General features: G+C 47.8%; 1 protein-coding gene across 1 annotated transcript in view; it reads right to left on the reverse strand.

Annotated features, from left to right (window-relative positions):
* Positions 1–1828: 1828 nt before the first annotated feature.
* The window catches only part of LOC121544127 (dedicator of cytokinesis protein 2-like), a 180323-nt gene continuing 161656 nt past the window's right edge, over positions 1829–20495 (reverse strand). The window contains exons 36-51 of the mRNA XM_041854116.2: positions 18072–18162; positions 17444–17557; positions 17115–17204; positions 15089–15193; positions 14694–14835; positions 14427–14508; positions 14198–14282; positions 6780–6866; positions 6206–6382; positions 6015–6098; positions 5775–5912; positions 5367–5494; positions 4404–4593; positions 2657–2765; positions 2380–2528; positions 1829–2279 (exon numbers count right to left, since the gene is read on the reverse strand). Of these exons, the coding sequence (XP_041710050.2) occupies positions 2208–2279; positions 2380–2528; positions 2657–2765; positions 4404–4593; positions 5367–5494; positions 5775–5912; positions 6015–6098; positions 6206–6382; positions 6780–6866; positions 14198–14282; positions 14427–14508; positions 14694–14835; positions 15089–15193; positions 17115–17204; positions 17444–17557; positions 18072–18162 (1843 nt within the window). The 3' untranslated portion in view covers positions 1829–2207. The remainder of the gene's footprint in view (positions 2280–2379; positions 2529–2656; positions 2766–4403; positions 4594–5366; positions 5495–5774; positions 5913–6014; positions 6099–6205; positions 6383–6779; positions 6867–14197; positions 14283–14426; positions 14509–14693; positions 14836–15088; positions 15194–17114; positions 17205–17443; positions 17558–18071; positions 18163–20495) is intronic.

The following is a 20495-nucleotide window of genomic DNA, read 5'->3' on the forward strand; positions in this document are numbered from 1 at the left end:
TCTTGGAGTATACAGCATTACTAGTTATTGTTTATGGCCCTCTCAAGACATATAATTACTTTTGGGTATTACGTAGATTACATTTTCGATTATATTTAGTTACATTTAAGAGGTTTTAAGGTCAACCCTGTTATGTGAACTAAACTCTTGTCCTAATATGGTGAAACTATGAACACATTTAAAAAATCTAAAGAAACATTGAACATCAAATATTCAAATCATAGTGTAAAAGCAGGTGAGCTAGTCCTACTGTTTTTGGCCATTTTCTGGTGTTTTTTATTTAACCTCTTGAGATGGGAAAACATGTTTATTTATTAAGTGAACATGTGCTCTTTATGACAGATTGTTAAAATAAAAGCGTTTTTATTTTTTTATTTTAATTTTTTGCACTGCTCAAAGGCACGTAATTGGTGGAATGACCCAGCAGCTCTCCTGCTCCTCACACATCAGCTCTGTAGTGCTCTGATAGTCCTCATGTCTCAGAGTGAGAGAGAAAGGAGGGAGGTGGGGAGAGACAGGGAAGAGAAGAATGGGGGGGGAAGAGTGAGAGTGTGTGTGTGTGTGAGAGAGAGAGAGAGGAGAGAGAGAGAGAGAGAGAGAGAGAGAGAGGGAGAGAGGGAGAGGGAGAGAGGGAGAGAGGGAGAGAGAGAGGGAGAGAGGGAGAGAGGGAGAGAGACAGAGGGAGCAAGAAAGAGAAGGGAGACAGAGAAGAGAGAGGAGGACAGAGAAATTCATCATCAGCCTTATTATCTTTGTTTATTGAGACATGGATTAAACCTGAGAGGAAATGTTGTGCTGCAAATTGTTTCTTGAGTCGCCACAGATAGGAAAACACTCTCTGATGTCACAGTACAACACTGCCCTCTTCAGATTACAGAGGGAACTGATAGGCTATGTTATTTGGAAAAGAATCATTCAAATGGAGTTAACAACTGTGGCTGTAGGCTACTGGAGAATTGATGACATGAAACTATCATGTAAGTAAAATACTGTGAATGTAGTGAAAACAAATTTTTATAGAAATATAATAGGCAGATAAACAAGTTTGGACAAATTTGGTTGTATCAAGTTACACAAACATATTTCAGTTTATAGAACTGAATAAAATAAGAGTTGAGGTTTTGTTATCAAGTTTATCTGTAGCCTATCAAATGTTTTTTATCTAGTTTATTCCAGATGTTTTAAATTAAGGTAACGAACGGCTAATGTTTATACTGAACAAACAAACACACCATGGTCTATGTTTCTATATTTCTACAAGGAATTAAATAGTTCTGGATTTGATCTTGGTTATGTATGTAATTTACAGTACATGACAGTCCTATTGTAATTGTGTTTTACTGTTTGCTGCAATAAAGGCATGATCTTTTGACCATTGGCTCTTAATGAAAGTGCTTTGGGACATTATCCATAACCTCAATTAGTTCATCCATTATGTTCTAAAGTCACATTAACCTTCTACTGCAGTGGGCTAAATCAGGGTCACACAGAGTGAATCTTGGTAGTCTTAAACAAATCTACTTTGATACAAAAGTATACACCTCACACACATAGTTATGGGCTTAAAAAAAGAAGACACCTGTACCTTGTCAGATATAGAGTTGAAATGTATTACATTTTTAGTTTCCATCCCAATATTACATGTTATATACATCACAGAAGACTGAGTTATAACAAAACTGTTTGACATACAAACACTGTATTTTTGTCTTTATTATGAAATTATGAAAATGTTTAATATTATTCCACCCATGAGGCCACAGAGGGCGCTTTTGGTCATTGACTGCAGTGAAAAACCAACTCTGTCAAACATCGGTGGGGAAATTGATTCTGATATTTCTTTATTCATTGTTTCATAAATTGAATGCTTGCTAACACCATTATTAGAGAAGGACAGTCAATGAAAATGTTCTCATTTGAAATTATTATAAAATATATGAGAGCAGAAGTTTAAAAGCATGCTCGGCAGAATTTCTTCAGAGAATCTGTCTGTCTCTCTCTCCATTTCCCTCCATCTCGCACTCATTGTGTGCGTGTGCCTGTGTGAGCGCAAACAAGTCTTTAAAACTTTATTAAAAAAAGAGCAGATCAGATAGCTCTTTCCAAAGAGGAGTTTCTAGCAAGGGAATAGCCCCTGGTGTTAACTGGCATTCAAAGCAGAGCAGGTTAAAAGGCACTGAGGGTACATCATGTATGATGGATGGCTGTTAGAAATGACTGGCTTTCTTGTTGCTTGGATCAGTAGACGACTTGTTGTCCTGTTGCTCAGACTTGATGCTCTGTTGGAACAAACATAAACATACATCCCTTTCGATAGAACACACAATGTACCTAATTGTTGTTGAGTGTGTGTGTGTGTGTGTGTGTGTGTGTGTGTACCTTGGTCCCGAAGAGCAGGTTGATGACCCCTTTGGAGCGTCTGTCAGCGGTGCGGTCTCCAGGAAGACACACAGACATGCTCTTACTGTCCCTTCTGGACCGGGCTGACTCCGCTTCCTCACTACCATTGGCCACAGACAGAGACAGACCTGCGGACAGGGAGAGGGTGTGTGTGTGAGGGAGTGTGCGTGTGTGTGTGTGTGTGTGTGTGTGTGTGTGTGTGTGTGTGTGTGTGTGTGTGTGTGTGCATGTGTGTGTGTGTGTTTGTGTGTTGTACCTGTAATAGCAGGCAGAGATCTGGAGTTGGCGTTGGTGAGAAAGACATTTCTTTGACAGCCAGGTTCAGACAGATTGGTGTCACTGCGGAACTCCTGCTTCTTGGACAGCTAGAGGGAGACAGAGAGCAGCGTCTCACTGATACTGTTATGCAGCAGGAGTTTACAGGCATGTCCAACAGTGGCAGTCAGTGCTGTTTAAGATGAGGGAGGACGATATTTTCAAAAATGAGCATGGCCTTATTTCTATACAGCATATTGGATGACTGTTATTCATATTCCATTCACCCAGTTTAATGTAACAGCGATAGGTTTAGGCTACTACATGATACTCACATTTTCCCTATAACCATCATGAGGTTGCTACAACCTAGACTATGAATTAAAGTTTACAGCGTAAGAGCACACAGGTTGAGAGACAAATTTGTATTGGACAAATTCAGGTATGTTTATCCCCGTTTTGTTCCATTTGCTTCCGTTTAAGAAACGTTTTACAACAGAATCGGCGGAATGAATATACCCCTGATCACGCGTAAACACACAGCCACATTCTATTCCTTCTCGCATCTATGCACTCTCCTCCTCTCACCTCTTCCCTTCGCTTGTGGACTTCAATGCACAACACATCAGCTGTATGTGACCAGACGAAAAAAGATTTCCAAGCCAAACTGCTACACACAGCCCACATCGTCAATTCAATCTGGAGTGCCAGAGTGCACTCAGAGTTTGCTCTGGGCGTTCGTAAATTCAGAGCATTGTCAGATTGTCAGATTGTCTGTTCATAAATTCAGAGCGTTTTGGTCTCTGAGCATTCAGAGCGCACACTGGACGCTCTGGTGGAGGAGTAGGGTTGATCCGAGCGTTCTGACCTCACAATGGTAACTGGCTAACACGCACCCAAGCTAACTGGCTAACATTGGCTAGCTTGCTAGCTACTTCCAGACACAAATGAGAGAACACCTCACTCTGACCATTTTACTCACCCTAGCAGTGCTGGTTAGGCTGTTTTCATGTTATCCAGAGCATTGGTGACTGTAACTGTAGTGCTGGCAACAATTGAATTAAGCTTTTTTTTTACTCTGGTATGTTGGAGGACGTCCTCCGGAAGTTGTTATAATTACTGTGTTAGTCTATGGAAGGGGGTGAGAACCATGAGCATCCTAGCTTTTGTATTGAAGTCAATGTACCCAGAGGAGGACGGAAGCTTGCTGTCCTCCGAATACACCATGTCGCTACCCTACAGAGTGCTCTTGAGGCTACTGTAGACCTTCTTTACAAAATAGTGTGTTTTAATCAATTATTTAAATGAAATTCACTGAAGAGGATGGTCCTCCCCTCTACTGATGTCCAAATACTCTCCTGTTTTTTCCTCTTTGTTTTGAAAGGTTTTCTTTGAAACAGTGGCTGACCCTGTAAAACAACATTGCACTTATCGGCTTCTATCTCCCCCAACATCCTCTCTCTCTCCCTACCTTTTCTCTCTCTCTCTCTCTCTCTCTCTCTCTCTCTCTCTCTCTCTCTCTCTCTCTCTCTCTCTCTCTCTCTCTCTCTCTCTCTCTCTCTCTCTCTCTCTCTCTCTCTCCCTCCCCCTCTCCACCTGTCTCTCTCTCTCTCTCCCCCTCTCTACCTGTCTCTCTCTCTTTCTCCCCCTCTCCACCTGTCTCTCTCTCTTTCTCCCCCTCTCCACCTGTCTCTCTCTCTCCCTTTCTCCCCCTCCTCCCTCTCTCTCTCTCTCTCACTCTCTCTCACCCGTTTGCTGTCCAGTGTGTTGGTCCTGTCTCTCTCCTCTGGGATGAAGATCATGCTGCTCCTTTTCCTTCTCTTCTTGGAGTTCCGGAGTTTCACCTCCCCCTCTGCCCCTCCCTCGTCCCCCATGCTCACACTGCCACTGGAGCGCTGCAGGGTGGGGGTCTGGGGGGCCGCCGTATCAGGGAGACCACTGGGGAGGGAGGGTGGGGGGAGAAAGAAGAGGGAGAGAGAGGGGGGTAAGGTGTGTGTTTGTGTATACAGTATGGTTGCATGTTTGCATCCATGTGTGTGGATTTGCATCTGTGTGTGTGTGTGTGTCTGTGAGTCTGTTTCCCATATTGGGAATGGTTGCTGTTTATACAAGGATTTGTACATTGCTAGACACGATCACCTTGTCGACCTGATAGTCAGCGAGGTGAGACAGGTAGTCTCACCAACAGCACACCTCCATAAACATTCTTGTGTAAGAGGAAGCTGGTTTGATGATAATGTGTTTTCCTGTGTGCCAAATACGCCAAATGTTGCTGTTGTGGGGGGAGGCCAGGGGGAGGTGCTCATTTTGAAAGTGGGTTGCTCATTTGATGGCTACATGGAGCAGGCCTTTGCCGACAAGTTTCTTACATACCAGCCCCTCGTGGCACGCTTGGACAGCCTCGAGTGTAGGTGCAAGCTGATGGCACTGATATTTGGCAGTCTCGGCCACGTACACAGGCTTGCAGTGCATGGACTCCAGATTGCGGGCCTGACAAAAACTAGGGCGAAGCAGTTGGCTAGGTACTGCTCTGTTTCAGCTGTCGTGGGCAGCCTAGCTGTTTGGAGAAGGAGATGCTTTCTGTACCCTTGAGTGTCATGCATACAGGGACCTTTGAAATGTTTGGATCCTTTTTTAATGTCATTTTGATTGGCGGCTTCAAATAAAGTATTTAAAATGTGAGTGTGTGTGTGTTTGTGAGTGTGTGTTACCTGTCTGGGTAAGGCTTGGTGGGGGTCCCACACTCAGACCCCTGTAGGGAAGAGATGGAGATGATGGACTGACGGAAGGAGCGAAGGACAGAGCGTGGACGAGTTGACTTCCTCTCATCCATATCCGGCTATGAACGAGGCATGGCAAAGAGGGAAAAGAGAGGGATGGAGAAAAATGAGACAAAAGATCAAAGGGGAAGTTGGATGAAAGAGAGCGATAAAGAGAGAGTTAATACAATGCTTTTCACAAACAGGAGTTAAGCTAGTATCATTCCTACAGCTCTTTTCATAAAATATTTTTTCAGATAGAAATTATCCTCTGCCCCAGATACTATCTCCCTTCAGCTAGCCTATCAGGCCTCACACAAACACTCTCCTTTTCTCCTTCCATTTCACTCTTTCTCTTACCAGCTCCCTCACTCCATACTCCTTCTCCACCTTCTTCCTCATATGCTTGAAGCACTCCTCCATGCGCTCGTGGAAAGGTCGTAGGTCGTCTGTCACTCTCTTCCCATGTAGAGAGATTCCTCCACCCAGCAACGGGATCTACAAGAGACGTAAACAAGTGTTTGTGTGTATGCTTGTACATGTGTCGGTGCACGTGCCTGTGTGTGTATGTGTGTGTGTGTGTGTGTGTGCGTACAGTACCTGCCATGCGATGAGGTCTTTCAGGCGATCCAGTTTATCTCTGTCCTCTGGGTGTTGCAAGTTGTACTCCTCAGTGAAGAAAGCCTGTAGAGAGGAGAGGGATAGAAATATGCTGTACTTTTATAGATGACACAGTCCTGGGATGGGGTTGAGGCATGCAGGTAGGTTTGGCTGGATGGACGAACTCTGACCTTCTCGTACTTGGCGAAGCCCCCCATGACGGCGGGGTCCACAATGCCGTTGAGCAGCATGGAGAGAGGGTTGATAGGAAGGGCGTCGTCGGCCTGGTATTGGTTGATCAGGGTGAGGATCTTGTCATTGGTGCTCTGCATGGTCTCTATGGCATTCTCCAGAGGACTGATGGTGGTCTGACAGAGAGAGAGAGAGAGAGAGAGAGAGAGAGTGAAAGAGAGAGAGAGAGAGAGAGAGAGAGAGAGAGAGAGAGAGAGAGAGAGAGAGAGAGAGAGAGAGAGAGAGAGAGAGAAACGAAAGGGGTGTTGTAACTAAACTATTATAAGATTATGCCTAATAAAATAAAAAAATAAACAGTTTCAGGCCCATAAACAGTTATGCTAGCCATTGCAGAGAAAAGTGCTCACCGGCAGTGAGAGATAGAGAATGGTAAACAGGCAAACAGGTTGGCAGAGAGAGAGAGAGAGAGAGAGAGAGAGAGAGAGAGAGAGAGAGAGAGAGAGAGAGAGAGAGAGAGAGAGAGAGAGAGAGAGAGAGAGAGAGAGAGAGAGAGAGAGAAACAGACACACTTACATGTTTCATGTCTGTGGCCTCAAACCAGCGCAGGATCCCAGGGAGTTTATACACTGTGGTGAACGTGGTGCGCTCAATCCACATGGACTAGGAAGAGGAAGAGAGGAGGAGACAGACATAAAGAAAGTGAGATACAGAGAGAGAGAGAGAGATAAAGAGAGAGAGAGAGAGAGAGAGAGAGAGAGAGAGAGAGAGAGAGAGAGAGAGAGAGAGAGAGAGAGAGAGAGAGAGAGAGAGAGAGAGAGAGAGAGAGAGAGAGAGACCATGGGAGAGATACAGTGAAGGAAAAAAGTATTTGATCCCCTGCTGATTTTGTACATTTGCCCACTGACAAAGACATGATCAGTCTATAATGTTAATGGTAGGTTTATTTGAACAATGAGAGACAGAATAACAACAACAAAATCCAGAAAAACGCATGTCAAAAATGTTATAACTTGATTTGCATTTTAATGAGGGAAATAAGTATTTGACCCCCTCTCAATCAGAAAGATTTCTGGCTCCCAGGTGTCTTTTATACAGGTAACGAGCTGAGATTAGGAGCACACTCTTAAAAAAATCAATCAATCAGATTCCAAACTCTCCACCATGGCCAAGACCAAAGAGCTCTCCAAGGATGTCAGGGACAAGATTGTAGACCTACACAAGGCTGGAATGGGCTACAAGACCATCGCCAAGCAGCTTGGTGAGGAGGTGACAACAGTTGGTGCGATTATTCGCAAATTGAAGAAACACAAAATAACTGTCAATCTCCCTCAGCCTGGTGCTTCATGCAAGATCTCACCTCATGGAGTTGCAATGATCATGAGAACGGTGAGGAATCAGCCCAGAACTACACGGGAGGATCTTGTCAATGATCTCAAGGCAGCTGGGACCATAGTCACCAAGAAAACAATTTTTAACACACTACGCCGTGAAGGACTGAAATCCTGCAGCGCCCGCAAGGTCCCCCTGCTCAAGAAAGCACATATACAGGGCCGTCTGAAGTTTGCCAATGAACATCTGAATGATTCAGAGGAGAACTGGGTGAAAGTGTTGTGGTCAGATGAGACCAAAATCGAGCTCTTTGGCATCAACTCAACTCGCCGTGTTTGGAGGAGGAGGAATACTGCCTATGACCCCAAGAACACCATCCCCACCGTCAAACATGGAGGTGGAAACATTATGCTTTGGGGGTGTTTTTCTGCTAAGGGGACAGGACAACTTCACCGCATCAAAGGGACGATGGACGGGGCCATGTACCGTCAAATCTTGGGTGAGAACCTCCTTCCCTCAGCCAGGGCATTGAAAATGGGTCGTGGATGGGTATTGCAGCATGACAATGACCCAAAACACACGGCCAAGGCAACAAAGGAGTGGCTCAAGAAGAAGCACATTAAGGTCCTGGAGTGGCCTAGCCAGTCTCCAGACCTTAATCCCATAGAAAATCTGTGGAGGGAGCTGAAGGTTCGAGTTGCCAAACGTCACCCTCGAAACGTTAATGACTTGGAGAAGATCTGCAAAGAGGAGTGGAACAAAATCCCTCCTGAAATGTGTGCAAACTGTAACGATTCCGGCAGTCTGAGTCGGTTCCTGTCTGTGTATTAGTTTTTCTGCTCGGGATCTCCAGTTTCCCGAGGGTTCTGGAACGCTCCCTGCCTGGTTGCCGGGCTACGTTGCTAGGCGGGAGCTCTCCTGATTTCCACACCTGCATTCCATCAGCAATCTGCACACCTGGCCCTGATCATCACCTTCATAAGCTCTGACCTGACATCCATTCCCTGCCGGATCGTTAGCCATGAACAGTATGTTTATCAGCGGATCAGTCCTAGAGCTTAGAGCATTAGTTTTGTTGTTTTGCACCTTGTTTGCTTGTTGTATGCTTACCTCCGTTTTGTTCTCCCTACAGTCACTTGTCCGGAACCTTCACCCAACCTCTGCCTGATGGTCGGCGGCTGCCGAGCCATCATTGGACCAACCACTGCACCCTCTACAACTCATCCACGCCGCCCGCTCTGTTCCCTGGATTATTCAACATCACCCGTGGATCAGTTAAATAAACACTCACCTTTGACACCACTTACCTTGTCCTGGTCTGCTTCTGGGTTCTGGCTTAGTAAACCGTGACAGAACGATCCGGCCAGTATGAACCCAGCGGACCTGGACTCTGTTCGCCATGCCATTTCCCATCAGGAGAAGATGTTGGGCCATCATAGCACGGAGCTACAGGAGATCGCGTTAGCAGTTCGAACCTTTCTACCGGTCTGACGGAGGTCCAGAACCAGCGCAAGTTTCCGGTGGAGGATCCACTACCGGTTTCACCCATCTCGCCTGCCGCTTCTGGAGCTGTGTCCTTCCGTGAGCCCAAGGTTCCGACGCCGGATAAATATGAGGGGAGCTGGGAAGATGCCGTTTCTTTCCTTATGCAGTGTGGGTTAGTGTTCGATCTACAGCCCTACTCTTATGCCACAGACAAGGCTAGGATAGCCTTTGTGATTGAGTTGCTGCGTGGTCGAGCGCTGAGTGGGCTTCAGCCGTTTGGGGAACGACAGGACCCTGCATGGCTTCATACCAGGGGTTCACGGCCGAGATGAGAAGCTCTTCGACCATTCCGTCCGAGGGAGGGACGCAGCTAGGCGCCTGTTTTCGCTTCGCCAAGGAACTCGCAGCGTGGCCGACTTCGTGATCGAGTTCAAGACGTTGGCTGTGGAGAGTGGGTGGAATGAGGAGTCTCTGCAAGCGGCCTTTTACCAGGGTCTGTCGGAGCAGCTCAAGGATGAGTTGATCTCCTATCCGGAGCCTAGTGACCTGGACAGCTTGGTAGCCTTGTCTATTCGGGGTGGATAATCGAGTCCGAGAGCGAAGGAGGGAGAAGCAATGGGTTCCGTCCAATCGATCAGCTTCTCAGGTTCCAGTCGGGTCGGTGATTGGACCAGAATACGTCGATCATCGTCCACCACACAGGATTAGTGGAGAGGTCCTGTCTCCCCGATTCTGAACCAATGCAAGTAGGGCGGCACGGGTTAACCAAGGAGGAACGCCAACTCAGACGTAGGACTAACTGTTGCCTCTACTGTGGTGGTTCGGGACATTACCTCGCCACCTGTTCCCGGTGGTCGTCAAATCTGCGCGGCTCGCTAAAGTTGGGAGGACTTTTAGCGAGCCAGTTTCGACCTCTCAATACCTCTGTCAGACCCCGTTTCCCGGCTACCCTTATGAACAGGAATCAGAGCTTAGCGATTAACGCTTTTATCGATTCAGGTGCCGATGGAAGCTTTCTTGATGCCGAGTTGGTGGAACAGCTGGGGCTTTCCAAGGAGCAATTGCCGGAAGCCATTGAAGCGTACCACTCTGAACGGCAGTAGTCTGGCACGTATCACGATGAGGACTGAACCGGGTTAAGATGCTGTTGTCGGGGAATCATTCTGAGATGATTTCATTCTTCATTCTGCCGTCTTCCCATGTTCCTCTGGTCCTTGGATACCCCTGGCTGAAGGAACACAATCCCACGTTCGATTGGGTGACGGGCAAGGTAACGAGTTGGAGCCTTGATTGTCATGCTAACTGTCTCCAAGACTGCCTGTCCCCATTCGGTTCCCAGTCAGGTGATTGAGGCTAAACCCCCAGATTTGTCCCTGGTTCCCGAGACATATCACGATTTGGGGGAAGTGTTCAGTAAGCAGAAGGCTCTGTCACTCCCTCCCCACCGACCATAAGGATTGTGCCATCAACCTGTTCCCTGGAGCTGTCTGCCCCAAGGGAAGGTTATACAGCATCTCCCGACCTGAACGTGAGGCTTTGGAGACCTACATCAAGGAGTCCCTAGCTGCTGGTCTCGTTCGTCCCTCGTCATCACCCCCTGGGGCAGGATTCTTCTTTGTGGGTAAGAAGGATGGCTCTCTTCGACCGTGTATTGATTATCGGGGGTTGAATGACATCACGGTCAAGAACAAGTATCCCCCTGCCCTTGATGAGCTCTGCCTTCGACTCTCTTACAGGGTGCTACGGTGTTCACCAAACTAGACCCTACGCAATGCGTATCAGGTCCCGGATCAGAGAGGGGGACGAGTGGTTGACGGGTTTCAATACACCGATGGGTCACTTCGAGTATCAGGTGATGCCGTTTGGACTGACCAATGCTCCAGCGGTATTCCAGAGTATGGTGAACGACGTCCTGAGAGATATGATCGGTCTCTTTGTGTTTGTTTACCTGGATGACATTCTGATCTTCCTCGAAGGAACCTTCCGACCACGTCCAGCATGTCCGGCAGGTTCTGCAGCGATTGTTGGAGAATCGCCTGTTCGTGAAGGCCGAGAAGTGCGAAGTTTCACGCCCACACGACATCCTTTCTCGGGTACATCATCTCCAGGGAGAGATTAGGATGGACCAGGAGAAGGTTAGAGCGGTTCTGGAATGGGCCCAGCCCGGCACGAGATTGCAGCTCCAGAGATTTTTGGGGTTTGCGAATTTCTACCGCAGATTCATCCGGGATTACAGCCGTGTGGCCGCCTCCGTTAACTGCCTTGACTTCCAGTATCAGGACCTTCAAGTGGAATCCGGAGGCGGATCGAGCGTTTCTGGATTTGAAGAGACGATTCACCAACGCACCGATTCTCTCTAAACCGACACGGCCCGTCAGTTCGCCGTTGAAGTGGACGCGTCTGATGTGGGAGTTGGCGCCATCCTGTCGCAGCGATGCTCCACGGACAGTAAACTCCATCCCTGCGCCTACTACTCGTCGCCTTTCGCCTGCGGAGAGGAACTACGATGTGGGCAACCGGGAGCTTCTGCGGTGAAACTTGCCTTGGAGGAGTGGCGCCACTGGTTGGAGGCGGAGCAACCGTTTATTGTCTGGACTGACCACAAGAATCTTGCTTACGTGCAATCGGCTAGACGCCTCTCAACTCCCGTCAGGCCAGGTGGGCGTTGTTTTTCGGACGCATTCAATTTTTCCCTGACGTTCCGACCTGGATCTAAGAACGGCAAGGCGGACGCCTTGTCCCGGATGTTCTCCAAGACGGAAGAGAGTGGGTCCAAGACCGAGACAATTCTCCCCCGAACTGCGTTGTGGGAGCAGTTATGTGGAAGATTGAGAGGAGGTGATGGCGGCCCCTTCGACGCAGCCCGGTCCCGTAACGGTCCACCCGGTCGGTTGTTTGTGCCTGAGTCGGTTCGTCCTGCTGTCCTCAAATGGTCCCACGCCAGCAAGATGGCTTGTCACCCTGGCGTGGCTCGGACGATGGCGTTTCTTCGCAGACGCTTTTTGGTGGCCTGCCATGGCCGAGGATACTCGGGGGTTTTGTTGCTGCCTGTCCAGTGTGTCGCGCAGAATAAGAGTACCAATCGGCCCAGCTCTGGACTACTTCACCCCCTTCCTATTCCCGCGACCATGGTCGCATCTGGCCCCTGGACTTTGTCACTGGGTTGCCCTCTTCTGAGGGGAACACGGTCGCTCTGACTACTCGTGGACAGATTCAGCAAGTTCGCCACTTTGTGCCAATTGCCAAGCTTCCCTCTGCCTCGGAGACGTCCGAGATCCTGGTTAGGGGAGGTTTTCAGGGTCCACGGTTTGCCCAGTGATATCGTTTCCCGACCGTGGCCCTCAGTTTACCTCTGCTGTCTGGAAGTCCTTCTGTTTGGCCATTGGAGCTACAGTCAGTCTCACATCTGGTTTTCACCCCCAATCTAATGGTCAGGCGGAGAGAGCCAACCAGAAGATGGAATCCACGCTACGCTGCCTTGTCTCTTCCAACCCCACCTCCTGGGTCTCAGTTGCCTTGGGTTGAGTATGCCCACAATACTCTCCCTACATCTGCCACTGGGATGTCTCCCTTCCAGTGCCTGTATGGCTACCAACCTCCCTTGTTCCCTTCTCAGGAGAAGGAGCTCTCAGTGCCCTCTGTTCAGGCCCATATTCGCCGTTACCACCGGACCTGGCATCGGGCCAGAAAGGCACTCCTTAGAGTTTCGGACCGGTATCAGCTCCAGGCGAATCGTCGCCGGATCCCCGCTCCCACCTATACCATCGGAGATAGGGTCTGGTTGGCCTACACGGGATCTTCCTTTACGGACTGAGTCTAGGAAGTTGTTACCGAGTTCATTGGTCCGTTTGTGGTGGAGAAGGTGATCAATCCGGTGGCAGTTCGACTCAAACTACCGAGGACGCTCAGAGTCCATCCCACCTTTCATGTCTCCTGCCTCAAGCCTGTTTTCCTCAGTCCTCTGTTGCCTCCTCCGCCTCCCTCCTCCTCCTCCTCGGATGATCGGAGGTGGTCCTGCCTACACGGTGCGACGCATCACTGGATTCCAGACGGCGGGGCCGGGGTTTCCAGTATCTCGTGGACTGGGAGGGGTATGGTCCTGAAGAGAGGAGTTGGATTCCGCGGCGACAGATCCTAGATGCTGACCTCATTCGTGACTTCTACCGCCTCCATCCTGGCGCTCCGGGGAGTCCGCCCGGTGGCGTCGCCGGAGGGGGGGTACTGTAACGATTCCGGCAGTCTGAGTCGGTTCCTGTCTGTGTATTAGTTTTTCTGCTCGGGATCTCCAGTTTCCGAGGGTTCTGGAACGCTCCCTGCCTGGTTGCCGGGCTACGTTGCTAGGCGGGAGCTCTCCTGATTTCCACACCTGCATTCCATCAGCAATCTGCACACCTGGCCCTGATCATCACCTTCATAAGCTCTGACCTGACATCCATTCCCTGCCGGATTGTTAGCCATGAACAGTATGTTTATCAGCGGATCAGTCCTAGAGCTTAGAGCATTAGTTTTGTTGTTTTGCACCTTGTTTGCTTGTTGTATGCTTACCTCCGTTTTGTTCTCCCTACAGTCACTCGTCCGGAACCTTCACCCAACCTCTGCCTGATGGTCGGCGGCTGCCGAGCCATCATTGGACCAACCACTGCACCCTCTACAACTCATCCACGCCGCCCGCTCTGTTCCCTGGATTATTCAACATCACCCGTGGATCAGTTAAATAAACACTCACCTTTGACACCACTTACCTTGTCCTGGTCTGCTTCTGGGTTCTGGCTTAGTAAACCGTGACACAAACCTGGTAGCCAACTACAAGAAACGTCTGACCTCTGTGATTGCCAACAAGGGTTTTGCCACCAAGTACTTAGTCATGTTTTGCAGAGGGGTCAAATACTTATTTCCCTCATTAAAATGCAAATCAATTTATAACATTTTTGACATGCGTTTTTCTGGATTTTTTTGTTGTTATTCTGTCTCTCACTGTTCAAATAAACCTACCATTAAAATTATGGACTGATCATGTCTTTGTCAGTGGGCAAACGTACAAAATCAGCAGAGGATCAAATACTTTTTTCCCTCACTGTAGATACAAAATGAAAAATGTCCTGGTGTGATCGTGTATTGGACCTGTCATATGTTACATTCATTATTCAGTACAGTTAGGGATCCGGTCAGACACTTACTACAAACTCATTGCTGGGATCCACTGGGCCTCTCCTCACTGGTCTGGAGTACTGGAAACGCTGCACGTAGTTGGACTTGTAGAAGCTACAACACACACACACACACACACACACACACACACACACACACACACACACACTACAGTAAAGACAGAGGGGGACAGAAAGAGGAGTTTAAAACAGTGATCTTTGTTAGATAGAGATAGAGGTCGAGGGCAGAGGGACTGACTTGATGATCTGGTCAGGGACAGGTTTGCTCTTCAAGCGAGATGGGATCTCCAGGACAGGCTGGACAGTGAAACACTGGATGTCTGAGACAACCCGGTCAGGAAGGCAACATCACTACAACACAATCATAGATGAAGTGAAATGTCTTCGTGTTCACGTGTGTGACTATAAAACCATGGTGGTCCATGTGACTCAGGACAATGTTAGCCCACTGAACTAAAGACTGAGTGTGTGTGTGTGTACATTGTGTGTATGTACATAAGGATACACTGCAAAGGGGAGAGTCTGACGTCATCTCCAGGCATGGTGGTGATATTGAGACGGACAGCGCTGGGGAACTGACTCATCAACTCGTTCTGGAAGTCTTCTCTACGCTCGTACTCCTTCCCCCGGTGGATAAACACCTTGTTCTGAGGTTATAAACAGTTATACACAGTCACAAGGGGGTTATGAACAGTCATAACCACTACATAAGACTGCATTCTTTTAATACGATTTTGATATTGCTTCCTCTTGTGGACTGACAAACTGTTGTTTATTTCATAAGGGTAATAAACCATTATTGACCAGCCCAAAATCATGTAGATACAAGCTCTTTCACATTTCATGTGGAGCTAAAATTAGACATTGTGAATACAAGGTTATGCAGATGCTTAGACATACCCTGAGGAAGGGAGGGTAACCCTGTCCATAGTAGCCCACAGCAAAGTAGTCTGGCTTGGGCCTCAGGATCGTCATAATGTTCTCATAGAACTTAGCCTGCTGCTTCTACAGAGAGAGAGAGAGAGAGAGAGAGAGAGAGAGAGAGAGAGAGAGAGAGAGAGAGAGAGAGAGAGAGAGAGAGAGAGAGAGAGAGAGAGAGAGAGAGAGAGAGAGAGAGAGAGAGGAGAGAGAGAGGGGAGAGAGAGAGAGAGAGAGAGAGAGAGAGAGAGAGAGAGAGAGAGAGAGAGAGAGAGAGAGAGAGAGAGAATTGGATAGAGAGGCAGAGGAGGGGGAGAGAGAAGAAAGGTAGGGAGAGAGAGAGGATGTTGGGGGAGATAGAGGTAGTAGGGGTGGGAGAGATAGAGGGGGGAGAGAGGGTTAGGGGGTAGGGTGGGAGAAAGAGAACGGGAGAGGGGAAGAGAGAAAGACAGAGAGTGTGTAGGAGAGACAGACAGAGAGTGTGTAGGAGAGACAGACAGAGAGTGTAGGAGACAGAGTGTGTAGGAGAGACAGACAGAGAGTGTGTAGGAGAGACAGACAGAGAGTGTGTAGGAGAGACAGACAGAGAGTGGGTAGGAGAGACAGACAGAGAGTGTGTAGGAGAGACAGACAGAGAGTGTGTAGGAGAGACAGACAGAGAGTGTGTAGGAGAGACAGACAGAGAGTGTAGGAGAGACAGACAGAGAGTGTGTAGGAGAGACAGACAGAGAGTGTGTAGGAGAGACAGACAGAGAGTGTGTAGGAGAGACAGACAGAGAGTGTGTAGGAGAGACAGACAGAGAGTGTGTAGGAGAGACAGACAGAAAGTGTGTAGGAGAGACAGACAGAGAGTGTGTAGGAGAGACAGACAGAGTGTGTAGGAGAGACAGACAGAGTGTGTAGGAGAGACAGACAGAGAGTGTGTATGAGAGACAGACAGAGAGTGTGTAGGAGAGACAGACAGAGTGTGTAGGAGAGACAGACAGAGAGTGTGTAGGAGAGACAGACAGAGTGTGTAGGAGAGACAGACAGAGAGTGGGTAGGAGAGACAGACAGAGAGTGTGTAGGAGAGACAGACAGAGAGTGTGTAGGAGAGACAGACAGAGAGTGTGTAGGAGAGACAGACAGAAAGTGTGTAGGAGAGACAGACAGAGAGTGTGTAGGAGAGACAGACAGAGTGTGTAGGAGAGACAGACAGAGAGTGTGTAGGAGAGACAGACAGAGAGTGTGTAGGAGAGACAGACAGAAAGTGTGTAGGAGAGACAGACAGAGAGTGTGTAGGAGAGACAGACAGAGTGTGTAGGAGAGACAGACAGAGAGTGTGTAGGAGAGACAGACAGAGAGTGTGTAGGAGAGACAGACAGAGTGTGTAGGAGAGACAGACAGAGAGTGTGTAGGAGAGACAGACAGAGTGTGTAGGAGAGACAGACAGAGAGTGGGTAGGAGAGACAGACAGAGAGTGTGTAGGAGAGACAGACAGAGAGTGTGTAGGAGAGACAGACAGAGAGTGTGTAGGAGAGACAGACAGAGAGTGTGTAGGAGATATATGATAAAGCTACAGCTATAGCGAGACAAATGACACACTCAGCAAAGTCTTGTTTTTCAACAGTGAAATATGGGAGAAAAGATAAAAGGACAAAATCCAAGGGCAGATTTTTGCACAAGGACATCATTCAGAGGAGCAGATAAGACTGTCTCTCAGGCAACGGAGCGATGGATGGAGAAATACTATACATGCTCTTTTTGTTTGAGTGAGTGAGACTCTTGGGAGGCGAGAGAAAATAAAAATGACAAGAGGAGAAGCGGAGGAGAGGAATGTATCGAACAGCCACTCCAAATGTGATGTACTTTCGGATGAAGGAGAGGAGAAGTCAAGAGAATAGAGGAAAAGTTTTGGGGTCCTGTGAAGGGTGTTAGAAATCAAGAAGAAATGCTGATGAAGGCAGCTTGCTGACAAAACATATTCATATATGGTATAGGACAGAACACTGTGTGGTGTGTGTCTTACCAGGCTCTGGCTGAGCAGCTCGTAGTCAAACACTTCCATCTCATACTGGTCAGCCAGCTCCTTACACAGAGTGATGGCTTCCTCCCACATCTACACAACACAGAGAGATGGAAGATTACCAATACACCCATGGAGAGAAGAGAGGGTCTACAAAATAACCAACTCCATCACTTCTACAGAGAGCAGAGAGTACATAATATACAAAATCACCAACTCTGCAACATCACATACAGTGAACAGAGAGCGCAGAGAATATGTCCAACTCCAATACATCTATCTATCCAGCAAAGACACTATACACAATCAAGATAGCCGACTCTGCTCCTGACCTTGCCCTTGTCGAAGTATCCGATGGTGTTTTCATAGAGGGCCTCCTTCTGCTGTCGCTGGGTCTGACAGCCTAAACGCACCTCAAACTGGGGACTGCCCTGGTCCTCGGACCACTGAGAGGGGGAGGGGAGAGGGAGAGGGAGGAGGGATTTAGGGAGGGATGGAGGGGGTAGAGAAAGAGAAAGAGAGGGGGCACAGATTAAACAATCAGAGTGGAAGGACAGGCTATAAACAGGATTGTGAAGGCTATAGGACAGGGGTCCCCAATTACATTCAGCCGCAGGACGATTTTTTCTTGAGTGGATGGTTGGGGGGTCGGAGCATAGTTGAAAATTGACCGCAAGAAGCCCAAACAGATATAGTATTTGACAAAAACAGAATCATTTCAAACCTTGATTACATTTGGATACATTAACATATTCTTCTATGTTAATGCGTGGGAATACTTGGGAACAGAATTCCTCAATTAAAATCACTTTAAGCTGAGTTCCTGGTGATTTACATTCCTTTATGTGCTTTACAGTCCTTTTTTCTTCTTCTCAGAGGGCCAAATAAAATTACAAGTGAATGTCAATGTGTGTGTGTGTGTGGGTGTATGCACGCGCGTGCGTCCGTGTTGGTGTGTACCTTGAGCAGGCGAGAGTGAAGCAACAGGGTGTATGCAGCCTCTGTGTAGTTTTCCACAGTCATGTGAAGGTCTCTCAGCTTGTAGAGGTATCTATAACACACACACACACACACACACACAGGTTAATACACATTAAACTGTAATGTATACCATTGTCCACTAGATGTCTGTGTTGCCTAGACAACTCAGTGACTTGTCCTACATTCTGTGATACAGGTAGCCAATCTGTTGCGTGATTGTTATCGCTTGACCTGTACATGTCACAGTCTGATGTGAACACTGTGGAACTTAGTGGGCAGAACACATGGAGCTTTAATGTGCCCTCAGGGACAAAAAACATCAGTCTGCCCTCACTATGCAGCTGGCCTCAACCCTAGGTCTCCCTTTTACCTCTCTTTCTAGTTCTATTTATCTTCCTTTTTTATCAGTCTGCCCTTGACTTTCTCTCAATCTCTCCCATCTCCCCTCCCTCTACCTCCATCCTTCTTTCAGTTCCACACTCTTTCTAGTTCTATTTATCTTCCTTTTTTATCAGTCTGCCCTTCACTTTCTCTCAATCTCTCCCATCTCCCCTCCCTCTACCTCCATCCCTCTTTCAGTTCCACACTCTTTCTAGTTCTATTTATCTTCCTTTTTTAGTCTCTCTGTGTTCTCTCTCTCTCCTCTCTTTTCCTCTTATTTATCTGTCTCTCTCTGTGTCTCTCTCTGTGTCTCTCTCTGTGTCTCTCTCTGTGTCTCTCTCTGTGTCTCTCTCTGTGTCTCGCTCTGTGTCTCTTTCTGTGTCTCTCTATGTCGCCCTTTGTATCTCTCTCTTTCTCCCACTTTCTCTCTGTTCTCTCCCTCTATGTTATCTCTCACTGTTAGCTCTCTCTTTCTGTTAGCTCTCTCTTTCTGTTCTCTCTCTCTCTCTCTCTCTCTCTCAATTCTAACCCACCCTGTCACTCATTCTCAGCAGATACATCGGTAACTTTTTCAGATTCTGTCAAATGTGGGATTTTAAGGGTTTTTAACATTCTAGGTTTCCAACAGAGAAAAGCAGTGTATCTTTCATTAGCTTAACTTCAATTTCTCCCTACTTCTGCATTTGGAAAGTATTCAGACCCCTTGACTCTTTCCACAATTTGTTACGTTACAGCCTTATTCTGAAATGGATTCAATTATCCCCCCCCCTCATCAATCTACACACAATACCCCATAATGACAAAGCAAAAACAGGTTTTTTGAAATTGTTGCAAATTTATAAAACACAAAAAATGGAAATAACACATTTACATAACTATTCAGACCCTTTACTCAGTATTTTGTTGAAGCACCTTTGGCAGTGATTACAGCCTCAAGTCTTCTTGGGTATGACACTACAAGCTTGGCACACCTGTATTTGGGGAGTTTCTCCCATTCTTCTCTGCAGATCCTCTCAAGCTCTGTCAGGTTGGATGGGGAGCGTCGCTGCACAGCTATTTTCAGGTCTCAAGTCCGGGCTCTGGCTGGGCAACTCAAGGAAATTCAGAGACTTGTCCCTGCGTTGTCTTGGCTCATGCATTGTGTGTGCTTAGGGTCGTTGTCCTGTTGGAAGGTAAACCTTTTCCCCAGTCTGAGGTGCTGAGCGCCCTGGCGCAGGTTTTCATCTTGGATCTCTCTGTACTTTGCTCCGTTCAGCTTTCCCTTGATCCTGACTAGTCTCCCAGTCCCTGCCACTGAAAAACATCCCCACAGCATGATGCTGCCACCACCATGGTTCACCGTAGGAATGGTGCCAGGTAACATGCAGACGTGACGCTTGTCATTCAGGCCAAAGAGTTCAATCGTGGTTTCATCAGACCAGAGAATCTTGTTTCTCATGGTCTGAGAGTCTTTAGGTGCCTTTTGGCAAACTCCAAGCGGGCTGTCATGTGCCTTTTACTGAGGAGTGGCTTCCATCTGGCCACTCTACCATAAAGGCCTGATTGGTGGAGTGCTGCAGAGATGGTTGTCCTTCTGGAAGGTTCTCCCATGTCCTCAGTGGAACTCTGGAGCTCTGTCAGAGTGACCATCAGGTTCTTGGTCACCTCCCTGACCAAGGACCTTCTCCCCCGATTGCTCAGTTTGGCCGCGCGGCCAGCTCTAGGAAAAGTCTCGGTGGTTCCAAACTTCTTTAATTTAAGAATGATGGAGGCAACTGTGTTCTTGGTGACCTTTAACGCTGCAGAAATGTTTCGGTACCCTTCCCCAGATCTGTGCCTCGACCCAATCCTGTTTTGGAGCTCTACGGACAATTCCTTCGACCTTATGGCTTGTTTTTTGCTCTGATGTGCACTGTCAACTGTGGGACCTTATATAGACAGGTGTGTGCCTTTCCAAATCATGTCCAATCAATTGAATTTACCACAGATGGACTCAATGGAAACAGGATCCACCTGAGCTCAATTTCGAGTCTCATAGCAAAG

This window comes from Coregonus clupeaformis, chromosome 3 (genome assembly GCF_020615455.1).
Source record: "Coregonus clupeaformis isolate EN_2021a chromosome 3, ASM2061545v1, whole genome shotgun sequence".
Lineage (NCBI taxonomy): Eukaryota > Metazoa > Chordata > Actinopteri > Salmoniformes > Salmonidae > Coregonus > Coregonus clupeaformis.